The sequence below is a fragment of the Mandrillus leucophaeus genome, unplaced genomic scaffold (assembly GCF_000951045.1).
Source record: "Mandrillus leucophaeus isolate KB7577 unplaced genomic scaffold, Mleu.le_1.0 Scaffold1262, whole genome shotgun sequence".
Classification (NCBI taxonomy): Eukaryota; Metazoa; Chordata; class Mammalia; order Primates; family Cercopithecidae; genus Mandrillus; species Mandrillus leucophaeus.
This window is the reverse complement of record NW_012101010.1, coordinates 35,948-52,306: the sequence shown is the minus strand read 5'-3', so window position 1 is coordinate 52,306 and position 16,359 is coordinate 35,948. Positions and strand designations below refer to the sequence as shown.

The window sequence follows — 16,359 nt, the reverse complement described above, 5'->3', positions numbered from 1 at the left end:
TTTTTTTTTGGAGAGACAGGGTCTTGCTGTGTCTCCCAGCCTGGAGTTCAGTGGCGCAATGTTGGCTTACTGCAACCTTTGCCTCCCAGGCTCAAGCAGTCCTCCCATCCCAGTCTCCTGAGTTGCTGGGACTACAGGCATGTGCCACCACACCTGGCTAATTTTTGTGTTTTTGTAGAGATGAGATCTCACCCAAGCTGGTCTCAAACTCCTGTGCTCAAGTGATTCATCTGCCTTGGTCTCCCAAAGTCCTGGGATTATAGACCAACCACTTCTGGCCATATTATATATTCTCATTCCAAACTTCCCATATATTCCCTCTAACTTAGTCATCCTCCCCTAAGCTAAATGAATATGTATTTTACTGTAATAATTTGTACATACTTTTAGATTATGATGATATCATGTTATGGTTAATTGCTTACATGTTTATCTTCTCTGATGTGAGTTACTTGATACCAGAAACCAGGTCTCTCTTATCTCTGTATCTGCAGCACTGCTTGTGGTGGTGGGTACTCAGTAGAGGGTTTTTGTTAAATATTTGTATTTTAATGAATGTAGCCTTAAGAAGTATTGCTGTGGTGTGTGCCTTTTGTTTTTCTAATAATAATAATAATGTCTTTATTCTAGCCAGAGCTTCCAATAGTTCTTTCAGAATAGCCTGATGCTATTCATTTATTTCATTAGCTAATTCATTTATTTAATAGTTAATTTTAGAGACATCTGTTATGTAATCTGAGATTATAAAATTATGATTAATAGTGGTGAGGATTTAATCAGAACATAGATGTTTCTACTCTGCCATCACAAATAGAAGACATTGCTGCTCACTCTTCCTGACACAGCAGGAAAACCCCCAAATCACCATCATATTTTACAGATTTTACCCCTTACACTCGTATATACCAAGATAATTTTTTCTTATCTAGAGCAGAGTGCCAGCTTTGTTTTTATTTATGTCCAGGTCTGGGTAAATTGGGAATCCATAGCTTCAAGATTAGATAATGAAAAACATTTAATCTAATATTGTCACAATGTTTACAATATAGCTTCAAATGCTTTTATTGGAATTTCATTTATTTTGAAATTTATTCTGTACCATTTTAGGTAATAAACAACCATCTAAGATGATTCTCTGGGTTCTCGAATGAAAGTCTTACACAGTCACTTTATAGAAAATAGCATCCAGGGCTTGTCAGATACAAGGAGGCTGGCCTTGCTCATGGTCACTCAGATAGTAGGTTTCAAAAAAAGCACACATGTGAATGGCTTTTGCTGAAAGAATTTAATCTACCACTAAAATGAGAGAATTGGCTTTTTCATTCTCATATTAGAAACCATAATAAAAGGAGATTAAGGAAGCCAAAAGACTCAAAGATTAGCTGATTTGGATTTTTAGTCACAATTTCATTTTCATTTTAGAAGGAAGATTCAAGAAGGGCAATCAGTGATTGAAATGGCAACTTGCAGGCTATGCAGTCCAGTATCTTAGGTCCTTTCTTCCTAAAGGAGATGGATCAGTCCTTGGTAATAACCTAGGCATATCCAAGTTTATCTATTAATCTTTTAGATTGCTGTGGGCTGGAAAAGGAAATAGAAGAAAAGCCATTTACCCATCTTCTTCTGATTTAGACCTTATGTTTTGATTTAGGCCCAGTATTTTAAAAACTCTTAAAATTTTCACTATTTTTTAAGAGTATATATATATATGTGTATTTTATATATATATTATATATGTATATATAATATATATGTATATATGTGTATATATGTATATGTGTGTGTGTATGTGTGTGTGTGTGTGTATATATATATGTATTTTGAAGGGTTTCTTCTCCCTGTATGGTCAGTTTCCTCCAAACTGCATTTTTCTGCTGGTTTTACCTTCTCCTCACATGTTTATTTTAACTTGTTATATTTTTAAGAATGAAGCACAGTTGATTGGAAGTCCAGTGTACACAGAAGAGCCTTTTTGACTTACGATCTTCTGTATATTACTATCAATGGACCATCAGTGTCAGATCTTTTTGGGGGGACTTGTCAGAGTCCCCAAATAAGGTACCTGCAGTACTCTGAATGGGAGAGTTTAGGCTTTAGCTGCAAGCATTCTGGGGAACTAGACTCAGAAGATAACTGGGGTTTTTGATACTTGGTATATATATTCTTGCTTAACCTCCCTGTCTTCAGTGTGGTACCTCTTCAACCATTGTATGCCCCAGTCAGTATCATTGTATTTTGTCCTTTCCTAAGAAAGGCAATTCCTCTGAAGATAAGGTGAAAGGGAGGGTCTAAATCTTTCCTCAACAACCTTTTTAAAACAATCTTTCAACCAGTCCTCTTATTTTTATCCTCACCTTTAGCCATACTTTCAGAGTACCCAAGTTCTCCAATTCCTGAGCCTTCTGGGTAGTTCTAAAGCATCAATTGGGTTATCTTTCCTTTGCTCTCTGTGGGGCAAGCTCACTCACTCTCTGGTTGTGCCTCAAGTTCATCTTCTCTATGATCATGTTATCTGAAATTTCAGTCCCCATTTCTACTTCCTATCCTAAATCTGTCTAACATAACATACACTACTTTTACTCTCTAATTAGACTATCAGCTCTATAAGAGCGTGAGTTATTTTCCGTTTTGTTTGTGGCTATATCTCCAGAACCTAGAACAGTGTCTGGCATACTGTGAACCCAGTAAATAATTTGGATGAATCAGTGAATGACTGACTGAATGAACAGACTGCCGACTTTCCCCCTTGCTTACTCAGGAGTCACTGTTGGTTTGTGAGATAATTAGTTATGATCTTCTCTGCTTTTCACCTCCTCTCCCATCCTTTTTGTTCTTTTGTTTTAGCCCTTATAAAAATTATTTCACTGTTCTGTTTTAGGATAGAAGGTTGGCTATAAAAGTGTTCAACCTGCCATCTCCAATTACAGATTACTGAAATATTTCAGTGTCATTGTTATGGTTTCAAAATTTTTCCAAAAATTATCTTGCTTTCTCTGGAAGCTACATATTGCTGTTGGTATCCTACATATGCACTACATGTAGAATTAAATTATAAAATACAGGATTGTGAGCCTTGGAATCATTATTATAATGTATAATATTATATTATACATTATAATACTGTATATTATAAAGTATAATATTTTATAACTATAATATAATATATAATACTTTTATTATTATGAAAATATTATAAAAAGTAGAAATAGTTTTAAAGGTTATATAATAAAAACATCTAATCACTGTCAACAGTTTTTAGTCTACCAGTTTTTCATGTCTATTACTTATCCATCTCTGTAGCACCTGCCACGTTTAAAAACTTTTTATTCTTTACATTTAAAAATTTTTAATCTTAAAAATAATTGACATATAATAATTGCAGATCTCATGGGAGTACATAGGGATGTGGTAATACGTATGGTGATCAGACCAGGCTAATTAGCATATCCATATCTCAAGTGTTTATCGTTTTGTTTGTTTTGGGACATTCAATATCCTCCTCCTCCTACCATAGCTATTTGAAACTATATAGTGTATTATTGTTACTATAGTCATCCTGCAGTGGTAGAGAACACTAGAAATTATTCCCCCCACTCTAGTCATAATTTTGTATTCTTTAACAAATCTCTGTGCCTGTCTTTTCCCTACCCCTCCCAACCTCTCGTATTCTTTGTTCTATTTTTTTTTTACTTATATGAAATCACCTTTAAACACACACACACACACACACACACACGCGTGCAAATGAAGGGGAGATATATATAAAATACACATTTTTTCTATACCCAGATATTTTTATTTTAGCAATGTAAATTGGAGATTATTATATATCAGCCAATATAAATTAATCTCATTCTTTCTGACAGTCGAATATTATGTATATAGTTTTTTTTTTTTTTTTTTTTTTGAGACGGAGTCTCGCTCTGTTGCCCGGGCTGGAGTGCAGTGGCCGGATCTTGGCTCACTGCAAGCTCCGCCTCCCGGGTTTACGCCATTCTCCTGCCTCAGCCTCCCCAGTAGCTGGGACTACAGGCGCCCGCCACCTCGCCCGGCTAAGTTTTTTTTTTTGTATTTTTTAGTAGAGACGGGGTTTCACCGTGTCAGCCAGGATGGTCTCGATCTCCTGACCTCGGGATCCGCCCGTCTCGGCCTCCCAAAGTGCTGGGATTACAGGCTTGAGCCACCGCGCCCGGCCATGTATATAGTTTTAAATCAGTCTCTATTGATAGGCAATTTTGGTTTGAGGCTGCTTTAAAGAAATGCTATAGGACATATTGCTGTATACACATCTTTGCATTCATTTATGTCAGTGTAGAGAATAATTTTACTTTTTAGTTGTTTTTGATGAGTTACACAGACAATAAACGTTTTTTAATAGTTTGTCTTTTAAAAATACTAATGTATTGAGGCCGGGCATGGTGACTCACACCTGTAACCCTAGCACTTTGGGAGGCTGAGATGCGTGGATTACCTGAGGTCAGGAGTTCGAGACCAGCCTGGCCAACATGGTGAAACCCCATCTCTACTAAAAATACAAAAATTAGCTGGACGTGGTAGTGGGCACCTGTAATCCCAGGTACTGGGGAGGTGAGGCAGAAGAATCACTTAAACCCAGGAGGCAGAGATTGCAGTAAGCCGAGATCGTGCCATTGCACTCCAATCTAAGTGACAGTTTTTTTATTAAAAAAAAAAAAACTTACATATTGAAAGACAGTACATCTACTTGAGCAAGCATTAGGGCATCCTCAACTACACTATAATGAACCTAAGAAGTTAATACGAAGTCTTTGATTAGTAATTTATATTTAGTGTAGTATATTTCTTCATGTTTTCTGTTTGTTTTTAATTGATGATAACGTATCCTTTTGCATTCAAAAATCATTTCTGAGTTCTTATGGAAAAAACAGCCCACCCCCGTTTTCTGCTTCAGGAAAAGCTCTGTGAGGATGTCACATCTTCAGAAATCTTTCAGGAAGTATGGATTTGTTATGAAACAAATAAATGTTAAATATAAGGCAACAGTGTATTTCTGAAAAGTTTATCACCCTCTCTTACTCTTCTAGTTGGCTATAACTGTGTTGAATAAATATGCTACATGAGTAATAAACTACTTGAATCAGCAGTCCTCACAATATTAAAGCTCTTTAGACTTAATATTTATAGTGAAAAAAGGGGATCAAATAAATCAAATAAGTTAGAAAGAAACTGCTTGCTGTATTCCCTACCCCCAATCTTAGATACATAGTTCACATTAGAACAGTAAAATCCCTTTTTAAAAAAGCTCAGATTTTTCAGTATAGTCACTTTTAGAAACAGTGTTCTACAGAACTTATTATGGGACATACTCACTGTTTTACTGAAGTGTTACAGCTAGTTAATTGAACATATATTAGTTTATTGTACAGAATCCTTATGTTGCATGTGAATAGTGTGCAGTTTGATTTTAGAGATAAATGTCTTGTCCTACAATATAGCTGACCAAATGTGCTTGACCTGAGAAGCCCAAGTGCTAAAGATGTTCTCCAAATCTCACCTTATTAAGAAAGTAATGGTAATGTGGCTTCAGGTGTAATCAAACATTATTCTCTTAAGTTAGATTGGGAATTTTTGTTTCAATGGTAAATACATTTGTGATTTTGTTTTCATAAAGATTAATCATACATGAGAGAAAAAAATGGGGACTATTGGATAGAGAAGCTTCATAAATCTCTATATATTTATTTCAGAGAATGACTTTTTCTGTGATATGTATTTAATATAAATTTCAATTAAAATACATGATATAGACAGTTTAGAAAATCATCCTGAAAATCTAGCCAGAAAAACCAACTATCATGTATTTATAAACATAATCACAAACATCTCTTGTGAATATATATATAGTAAGTTAGGTAACCCTATGTGGGGCAGCCAGCGAGGCAAGTAGGTAGAAAGACTGACAAAAAGAATCACATCATACATGCTATTTTAAGTTAAACTAATTATAATGGTTTAATTAATTTGATTAATTATGTTTATCAATTAGCTGATATAATTTAGTTATAATTGTTAATTTTGTTTAAATTAACAGAACATAAAACTAAAATGAAAATGATTTAATTTTTACATTCAGATAATGTTTTTGTTACAGAGCGAATAGTTCTTAAGATATCTTTAAAGTTAAATATAAACATAAGCATACATATACACATGTATGCATAAAACACACACACACATAGAGAGAGGTTTATTGACAAACAGATTTGACAATGAGGAAATTAAACCACCTCACTTCTCCATACTTCCTGGTTTTTGTTGAGGTATATTGTTATTTTAATGTTTTAAAACACTTTTATTCTGTAACCATAATTTTCGTGGCTATATTGTATTCTGTAATTAAATGGATTTGCTGGATACCACCAAGTACCAGCAGCAACCCTCGAGTTTAAGGATGAGAACAAGTCATCTGTGTTCTTTGTAGAAAACTCAGAAAATGAAAATGAAGTTAATAATGGTGTAATGAAAAAATGACTTATAATTGTGCTTTACATATTAATGTATGATATATATATTCCTAGAGTTTTAAATTTATATGTATTAACTGCCATAGATACATACTTTCTTTCCTTTTATCTGTTATTCTCTAATTTATATATTGAGAACATTCTGGTCAATCTATAAATTTATGTCTACCTGTTACTTAACTGACTACACAATATTCTAATACAATTGTCCCTTGGTGTCCATGGGGGATTGTGCCAAGACCTCCCTTGGATACCAAAATTCATGAATGCTCAAGTCCCTTATATAACATGGCATGATATTTGCATATAACCTATGCACATCCTCCCATATACTTTAAATCATCTCTGGATTGCTTATAAGATATCATGCAATGTAAATGCTATAGAAATAGTTGTTATACTATATTGTTTAGGGAATAATGACACAAGTCTGTACATGTTCAGTACAGATGCAATTTTATTTTATTTTTTACTGCTTTTAATCCAAGGTTGGTTGAATCCATGGATGCATAACTCAAGGATATGGAAGGCCAACTGCTTAAGAATATGCCATGACTTATTGACCCAAGGTTTTATTGTTGTACATTGACGTTGCTTCTCATTTTTTCCATTGATAGTGAATGTCCTTCTATACACTTTTTTGCAAATGTGTGTACATTTTTTCCCTGGGACATGTTCTTTTCTTGAGTCAAAGAGGAGATTAAATTAGAAATTATGTTTGTATTGTTTAGGGTTCTCCAGAGAAGTGGAACCAATAGGGTGTGTGTTTGTATGTATGTAGAAAGAGAGATTGATTTATTATAGATTACAAGGAATTGGCTCATATGATTTCAGAGGCTCAGAAGTCCCAAAATCTGCAGTCAACAAGCAGGGGACTCAAGAGAAACAATGGTGGAGTTCCAGTCTGAATTTGAAGGCTTGAGAACCAGGAGAGCCCATGATATAACTTCTGTCTGAAAGCCAGCACACTCAAAACCCAAGAAGAACTGACGTTTCACTTCGAGTCTGTAGGCAGAGAAAGACGGATGTCCTAGCTCAAGTCAGTCATGCAGGAGGAATTCCCTCTTACTCATGGGAAGGTCACCCCTTTTGTTCTGTTCAGGCCTTCAGCTGACTGGATGAAACCTACCCACATAGGGGAAGGCAATCTGCTTTACTCAGTCTCCTGATTCGCATTTTAATCTCATCCACAGATACTCTCACAAACACATCCAGAATAATGTTTAATCAAATATCTGGGAACTCCATGGCCCGGTCAAGTTGATATGTAAAATTAACATTACAGTATCCAGTATCCATCTTAACTTTTATTAGTCCAAGATTTTCTTTACTCCCACTTTCTCTCAACCCATTGCAAGATAGCATCATAGTCCATTTCTTCAGTCTCCTGTTTTCTACTGGGTGGGAGCCTCTTTATGTACCAATGGTGATTTTTCTATAATAATTTTAGACAGTGATGTAGACTAACCCCTTTTGGGCATTTCCTCATACAAGCAAGAATGAGTACATATGCAGATGAGAGAAGGTAGAGAGACTTTAGTATCTGTTATGCCCCCTAGACTCAGTGGTTGAAGGATAGAGGGTCTTGCTTTCCACAGTGAGTCCCACCAAGTCTTCTGTGTTTTGTAGATGTTACTTGCCCATAGAAGGAACTTAATATTTGTTTGTTCAGTAAAAAAATCAACAGATGCAAAGTTAAAAAAAAATTCTGGTATGTGATAGGAGAGATTGTTCTGTGCTGAAGCAAGATATGCCACTAAATCAGAAACTTCTCCTGGTGTCAGTTAAATTAATAGGAAGCAGTCATACTGGAAGGTTACCTCATGAAAATATTGTACTGGCAATATATTATTTATTTTTAATGAAATACTCTTTCTTCTTGGCTTCTGTAAGTTTGTGCAGTAACAACTTTCCATCCTCAGGCCCCAACTTTTATCTCTTTTTCTAACTATCAAGTTTCTCTCTCCACTGGTAAAGACGTGATTCTTTTATATATACACACAAAATATATTTTTACATACACATATAAGAGGTATTTTATATTACTAGCCAATGTTAGCGAATGTGTATATACAATATATTATATCCAAAGTATTTCTTTGTGTTTTTTTAACTTATATTTCTCTAATGAGTGAGGTTAAGTATTGAACAGATATTTAAAAACTATAAGCTTTTAAACAGAACGGGCATATTGCTGATTCCAGTATTTGACAACCACCTTGTTTTTTCAGATAAGAAGACTGAAGCACAGAGACCATAAGGCATCAGCCTATGGTCATTCACTTGGTGATTGTCAAGCCAAAGGTCACACCAAGGCCCTCTGGCTAGTGATAACCTTTGTACTAGGCTGCTTTTCTGTAAACTCTTGAATGAATGAAAGAAAGAACACATCCTGTTGACTTTTGAACTTGAATCTAAACAAAACCTATGTTGAACTTTAAGTTTGTAGTCTAAGAACTTTCAAACTTAAACTTGTTACAAAAGGAGATCATGAGCACAACCACTTTCTTTGGTATGGAGAGTATCACAGTGAGAGCCTTGCCTCTGGAGCTACACTTAAATTAGCACTGTGACCTTGGGCAAAGAGGAGGCTTATCTTTCTTTAAAACAATTTAATAACAAGAGTGAAAACAAAGGCAAAACCAAACTCACAAATCGAAACTGTTTATTATATAGAAGATTTCTAATATTTTATATTTGTGCTTTATTTTAATTTTTAATTTTTTTTTTTTTTAATTGCAGGAGAAGCTATTGTCCAGATCTCTTCAGAGGGGTGAAGATCTTCAGTTTGATCAGGTATGCCAATTTTGGGAGAATTTTTTTTCCCCCTGGAAATAGTGTTCATCCTAATAGTCTGACCCAAATATATTCAATATTAAGGAATTCCTTAATTTTGTTTCGTGATGCTATATATCCTTGTATGCTTAATTCATTCTAGAATTGATAGTTTTTAAAAATAAGTAGTAAAGTGAACTGTGATTAGTTTCACTTCATTTAGCTTTTTACAACTTTGCATCATTAATCTCTTTAATGTGCCCGTTCATATTTTTCGTTTTCAGTTACATCCTTCTATATCAATTGCCACACTTTTTACATAATAATATTTTACCTCTTAACATTTATTTATTTGTCTGTTTTGACTCTCAATCTGCATGTAGAATGCCAGTGTCTAACAACTCTTGTGCTGATCTTCTAATGTTAATTCTTCCTCTTGCTTGGATTAAATGTTGGATCAGTTTTGTTATAAGTATTTTAATATATGGTTGTTGTTTTTTAAAACCAGTAACTTAAATTAGCTTTCTTTACTATATAGTATTCCTGGGACACTGACCCAAAATTTTATATCTCAGAAACAGAGTTTAATGTTCATATTAGGCTAATTGACTAAATAAAGAAGAGTGGTTAGAATTACTTGGTGGAGACTTACCAAAATACTGTGTTCCAGGATCCCACTCCAGTTCTGCTGAAGCAGAATCACTGAGGGTGGTGCTGTAGTCCCCTGTATGTATAACAGCTTCCTTAGTGATTCTGATATATACACTTAGTAAATAGCCACTGGTCTAAGAAGAAACCATAAATAGGGCAGTAAGACCTCTGTTACAATAAGACTATAATAAGATCACCTTATACAGTGCTTTTCAGGTCTCATGCCACTACAAAAGTTATTTAGATTACTCACATCTTGAATCCAGGTACTAATCAATCCATAATCAGGATTTGAAATCTGATTAAACAACATTTTAAGTACAATTTTTGTTTTTATTGTAAATGGTTAATAAAGTATAAATGATTGTGCCTCATAGCTTGATTTTTTTTGGAAGGGTGCTCACAGTAAAAAGTTCTGTGTGGTATAAACTGTTTTGTGTATGTTTACGATAGTTGATGGGTTTTATTGTTCCTTCTTTAGATAGTACAAGGGATTTCCTCTGAGTGATAGTGTTCATTGTTAATAAAATAATAGATTTTTTTGAAAGTATGATTAAATAAAATTAGAGCCTTGTTTTTACCTTAGTTTTCTATATTAGAAACTATTTACCTGTCAAATTATGATAATTTACAATAAAAGGATGATTAAAGGAGAGTATAAGTACTGAAAATAAGAACAGCCAGCAGAATCAGATAAACTGTTTCATTCTTTTCTGTTTTTTTCTGGATGAAGTTTTATGCAGAATATGAAATAACAGGAAAATTAAATGTTCAATTTACAGAGGTATCAATTTATCTTCTTCATTAACTAACTCCTGCTCTAGTCATGGAACTAAAAGAGACCTTGAATATCCTACAACCCATACTTTTTAAAATAAATTAACAGAATGAAGCATATTTAATTGTATACTGATTTCAGAATATTAATTTTATGAGAAATGGGTTGAATTACATGCAGAAATTTTTGTGAAGAGAGAAAAATTTTCTTGGGATCCTCAAGATGAAGAGTGACCTTAGGGACTGCTGATGGTAGCCTGTCCAGACAAGTTGGATTCATTCATGAAACGAATCTGTGATGTTCACCTAGAATTCAGACTGTTTCAAGGATGCCCCAAATTTAGTAACATTTGTTCATCACAGTACACTTACCATTTATGTTGTACTTTTATGTAGTCTAAGCCTTACACACTTGTTTACATGTTTCTAACATGCTAATTTGCAGGTAGCAGAGTAATTATAATTCTCTTTGTCATAGCATAGTAAATTGGAGCTTTCCCCACAGTTCTTATATAATGTAGTCTTTGTTTCTGTCTTTTCATCCATATAGTGGATGTAGTACCAACATTTTAGAATCATTTGTTCACATGAACACATAGGAGTTGCTGGGGCAGGAAGTACATGTTATTTGTAATGCTTCCCCCTAAGATATCTGTGTATTTAATCAGGGATGTTACTAATGGGCATGTTTTCACACATGTGAGTGGCATATGGAGGCAGGGAAAAGGTTGAAAGCCATTGAGCTAAACCGTGTGGATTTGGATAAAATTTAATAGTGGGTGAAACTTAGCCAACTTTATTACTTGGCTAAACCCTTGACCGTTATTTTAATTTTAAAGCACATTTATTGCATTGAGTTACTGTGTTTTTTCATTTCTAAATGATAGCTAATACAACTAAGAGTGTGGTACATTCAGTGTTACACTTTATTTTCTGGTAATATCTTGTGTTTTCAGTTGATAAGCTCTATGAGCTCAGTAGCAGAGCACTGTCTCCCTTCCTTACTTCGCACCTTGTTTGACTGGTACAGACGCCAAAATGGAACAGAAGATGAATCTTATGAATATAGGCCTCGGTCTAGCACAAAGTCTAAGGGGTAAGTGGTTTATTTTACACTGTTTTACCTGAAATTAACACACTTCCAATGGAGGAGTGATATTGTTATCAACTGAAGGTTGTTATTGTTTGATTGCTAAGCCAAATGTGTTGATTCCTTTTGTTACAAAGATGGTAGTAAGGGAGAAGGATAGTTCACACATAAACTATAAATCAAGAGAAGGTACCAGTTAAACTAGGTGTAGCCGTACAGTACTCATACTGGGTATCATGCAAAAATTAGTAATACAAAAACCTATTTAGGAGTGCCATTTCAGCAGTTCAGTGAGGAGCTTTTAATAGTCATAAAGTTAAGAAAATATTCAAAGAAGTTCCTGTTCATATGGCTTATGAAGGGAGGCAATTATTATAATACAGGAAGACTGCCAAAACCCTGTGTTATAATAGTACTATGATACTCTTCTTGGAGCTCAATTCCTAGAACTTGTTTTGTCCTCCTTCAAATTTGCCAGGATAATCTTGTCATGCATGTAAGAGCCACCTGTGTTCAGGTGATTGTCCATGGTTTAGTGTTGGACTTCAGTAGATGCCACTTGTGATTTTTCAACTTAAATTTGTGAGAAGGATACCTTGTACTGTATTTTCATGTTGAAAAGTTAATACTTTTGTTTCAGTTCTTAACAAAAAAAAATTAGTAATCAAATATGTAACAATGCTAGGTTTTCTAAATGAAATTTAAAATACTTTTCTTCTTCTTACTAATTCTTTTAGGTTAGGTTTAAATGCTAACAGATACAATAGTGAACTTTGAATAAACACCCAGTATATAAAAAGGGAAAGAACATAAAAACATGTTAATGCATATGTTGGATTATTAAAAAGCTTTAGGCCGGGTATTGTGACTCATGCTTGTAATTTGCTTTGGGAGGCTCAGGCAGGAGGATCGCTTGAGCCTAGGAATTTGAAACCAGTCTGGGCAATATAGGGAGATCCCTTCTCTAAAAAAAATAAATAAAATTAGCTGGGCATGGTGGCATTTGCCTGTAGTCTAGCTACTTGAGGTGGGAGTATCACATGAACTCAGGAAGTTGAAGCTGCAGTGGGCCATGTTTGCAGCATTGCACTCCAGCCTGGGTGACAGAAAGAGACCCCTGTCTCAAACCAAAAAGACAAAAATAAAAAACAAAAAGCTTCATATTAACAATTGCTGTAGCACATTTTACATAGTAGGAAAACAGTAAGCAACATGAGCTATTAACTAATAGGTATTTTTAAAGTTATAATCTTAATGCAGTACTAATTTTGGGTTCTTGTTTCAGGGATGAACAGCAACGTGAAAGAGATTATCTTCTTGAAAGGAGGGACTTAGCAGTAGACTTCATTTTTTGTTTAGTTTTAGTTGAAGTTCTAAAGCAGGTAAGCTCTTTTATTTCTGCTAAGTCTGTATTCCTTATTCTTTGCTTACTGTGCCTTCATGTTTCAGTTACTTTAAGATGCTGTGTCTAGAATTTTAGTCCACATAAACTAAATTCCTGTAATTTAATTATACTTCTTTCAGTTGCCCGGGGCTTTCCTGCCCTGTACCTAGCTGTCATCCTCTCTTTTTTTCACTGTTATATGCTATCTAAGATATAAAATCTTGTTAGCAAAATGGAGCTGAATGGAAATTGTGTTAATACTGGCTTTTAGCTGTAAATGTATTTGCCTGCCATTCAGCTACTTCAATCCATTATTCCACTTTATTTCTCCTCTAAGCCCCCAAGGCTGCATTCCAACATGTAATAATTGTGCACTTTTAATAGAGGAATGGGGTGATTTGATAAGGGTACTGAATTGTCATGTGCAAAGGGTTTTCAGTCAAGTGAGAATACTTCAGATAATAAGTTATGAATGTTTACTCATTCAATGAATATTAGAATGCCTACTGTGTGCTGGAACTGCTTTAGGCACTAAACTCATGAGCTTACACTTGAATGGGATAGATACACAGTGAAGATATGAATATATAATATAATGTCAGGTATGGTCTTAGTAGTTTTACTACTCTAGATCAGTATAAATGCCTGTGCTGAATTTGAAAGCTTTTTTTTTTTTTTTTTAAAAGATCATGGTCTCTGAAATTATATCATTCAAGGATGATCCATATATTTCCAGGCATGAACACTGTATTATTTTAAAGCAAGTTAGGAAGCCTAAAGGTCAGAATCATAGCAATATGTGACAAACAGCAAATGTAAGATATAAAATTAATTGACAGTCTATTTTTCTCATAGTATAAAAATATATGAATTGTATAATCAGTTTTATTTAGCTTGTGTTTTTATAGGGAATATGAAAAGACAGTTATTTGGTACTCTGAAATCTGCAAATAAACATTTTAAATATGTAAAATAGACAAATGAGTTAATTAAAGGTTAAATCACTTAAATGTATGCATTTCATAAAAATTTTTTGGTCGAGATAGGAAAGAAATCTCCTGTGGGAGTTGTGCTAACAAGCCAAATTTGACATCTGTGATCTCTTGGTTTAACTGAGTTACTAAGACTTTAAGGCAGCAGTAACTAGGGTAGGAAGAGCTAAGGACTGGAAATGGCCACAGCCCAGCAATGGACTCTGACTACTGCTCATTGCGACTTATCCCTGGTGTATCTTGTGTGCTAAATGTAGGTCATTTAAGTGGATTGGTAACCAGTATTTGTACTTTTTTGCTTAAACAGTATAGAGTTTCTTCCTCCAGCCAGAGAAATGGCAGACTCCCTACACTGGCATTCAGGAACCCCAGTGACCTGGCCCCATTGTGCCTTCCTCCTTCGTTCATTTCCCATGGCATCCTTTTCTTAGATGTCAGTCTCACTCCTCATCCTAAAGTTGCCCAATTGCACTGGCTTCGGAACTTCAATTCACAGGCAACCCTGTGGAGGCATTTTTCCTGTCTCTTCCCCCTCATCCTCCCTATCCTCTTCCCCTCCTTGTTGCCTTTGTAGCCCTCCTCCTCCTCTTTTAACACAGTCCAGATAAGTCTTCATGTGGGGAAAAAAAATCTATAAACATAACACTTTTTTTAGTAGCGGGACCCCATCTCTACAAAATATTTTTTTAAAAAATTATCCGAGTGTGGTGGTATGCGCCTATAGGCATAGCTGCTCTGGAGGCTGAGGCAGGAGGATCACCTCAGCCTAGGCATTTGAGGTTATGGTGACGTATGATTGCACCACTGTACTCCAGCCTGGGCAATAGTGCAAGACCCTGTCTCTTAAAAAAAAAAAAAAAATTTTTTTTTTTTCCTTTGGTGGACACATTGTTCACATTCACTGCACTGCACAAAATCATTTCTGACCCATGGTTGACATGGACTCAAAGTGAAAAAGAAATACAGTGGCCTTGATAGCTAACTTTGTCTTTGGATCTGTCACCATATTATTCCAACCTATAGCATCCTTTGTACTTACTTCTTCCCCTCTGTTACTATTATCCCCATACGCTAATTTAAATACACTCATCGAAAAAATATATATGTTTATATGTATCTCACCAAGATCATAGATACACTTTATTCATCTGAAATCCAATATAGGGATTATTCCCCCTGGTAAAAGGCAAGTCTTTGTAGCTTCTCTAATAAAACTAGAGAAAATGACGTAAAAATCAATAGAGCTTTCTGAAACATCACCGCTGACTAACCCAATTTTCTTCTGTCAGAATAACGTGAGGTTTAATAGATCCGGAGAGTAAACAATGTAATATATCTAGAATTTAATAGGACTTTAACTTTTGCCACATATAATACACCTATATTAAAATGTGGTTCAGGATTATTGTGATGAGGCGCACAGTCTCCAGAGGATTGAACTGTTGATACATGGTTGTTTCAGTCTTGAGGAGTAAATATTCCTTATAGGTTAGACCTTGACCTAATGTACTAGAAATTATTTGTTTCTTGAATGATTTGTTTTGTCTCTAATAATCACACATTTGGATCTCTTCAAAATGTATGAAGGACTCTATATCCTTTGCGCCAACTCATCATCGTAATAAACCCTGGGAGATGGCCATGGCAAGTACTATTAATATGCCAGCTCTCTTGCTTGCTTTGTAACTTGGGGCAAGTTACTATCCCTGACTCTCCCTTCCTCTATAAAAATGTATAATATCATTTTTGTAGAATCATAAGAACTAAATACAATAATGTCTGATGCATGAAAAGTCCTCAATACATATTATCTGTTAGTTTCATTTTACGGGTGAAGAAATGTTCTTAATTGTAGTGATTTTCTGAAGATTATAAAGCAAATTCATTTATTTTACTCCAAATTTTCTCTCTTTAATGATAAAAATAAACTTAATTCTCATTGGTAAAATATGTGATACATTAGGTTGAAATGGTCAGTATTTTAAATTATTATTATACTTTAATAATAATATACTTTAATAATAGGGTACATGTGCATAATGTGCAGGTTTGTTACATAGGTATACATGTGCCATGTTGGTTTGCTGCACCCATCAACCCGTCATCTACATTAGGTATTTCTCCTAATACTGTCCCTCCCCTAGCCCCCGACCCCCCAACAGGCCCCAGTGTGTGATGTTCCGCTCC

The 16,359-nt window shown here is 34.8% G+C and overlaps 1 protein-coding gene across 1 annotated transcript in view; it reads left to right on the top strand.

Annotated features, from left to right (window-relative positions):
- The window catches only part of LOC105533577 (protein furry homolog-like), a gene marked incomplete at its 3' end in the record, with an annotated part of 196,171 nt that overhangs the window by 144,422 nt on the left and 35,390 nt on the right, over positions 1–16,359 (top strand). Inside the window, exons 5-7 of the mRNA XM_011972049.1 lie at positions 9,246–9,299; positions 11,663–11,802; positions 13,082–13,178. Coding sequence (XP_011827439.1) covers positions 9,246–9,299; positions 11,663–11,802; positions 13,082–13,178 — 291 coding nt within the window. The remainder of the gene's footprint in view (positions 1–9,245; positions 9,300–11,662; positions 11,803–13,081; positions 13,179–16,359) is intronic.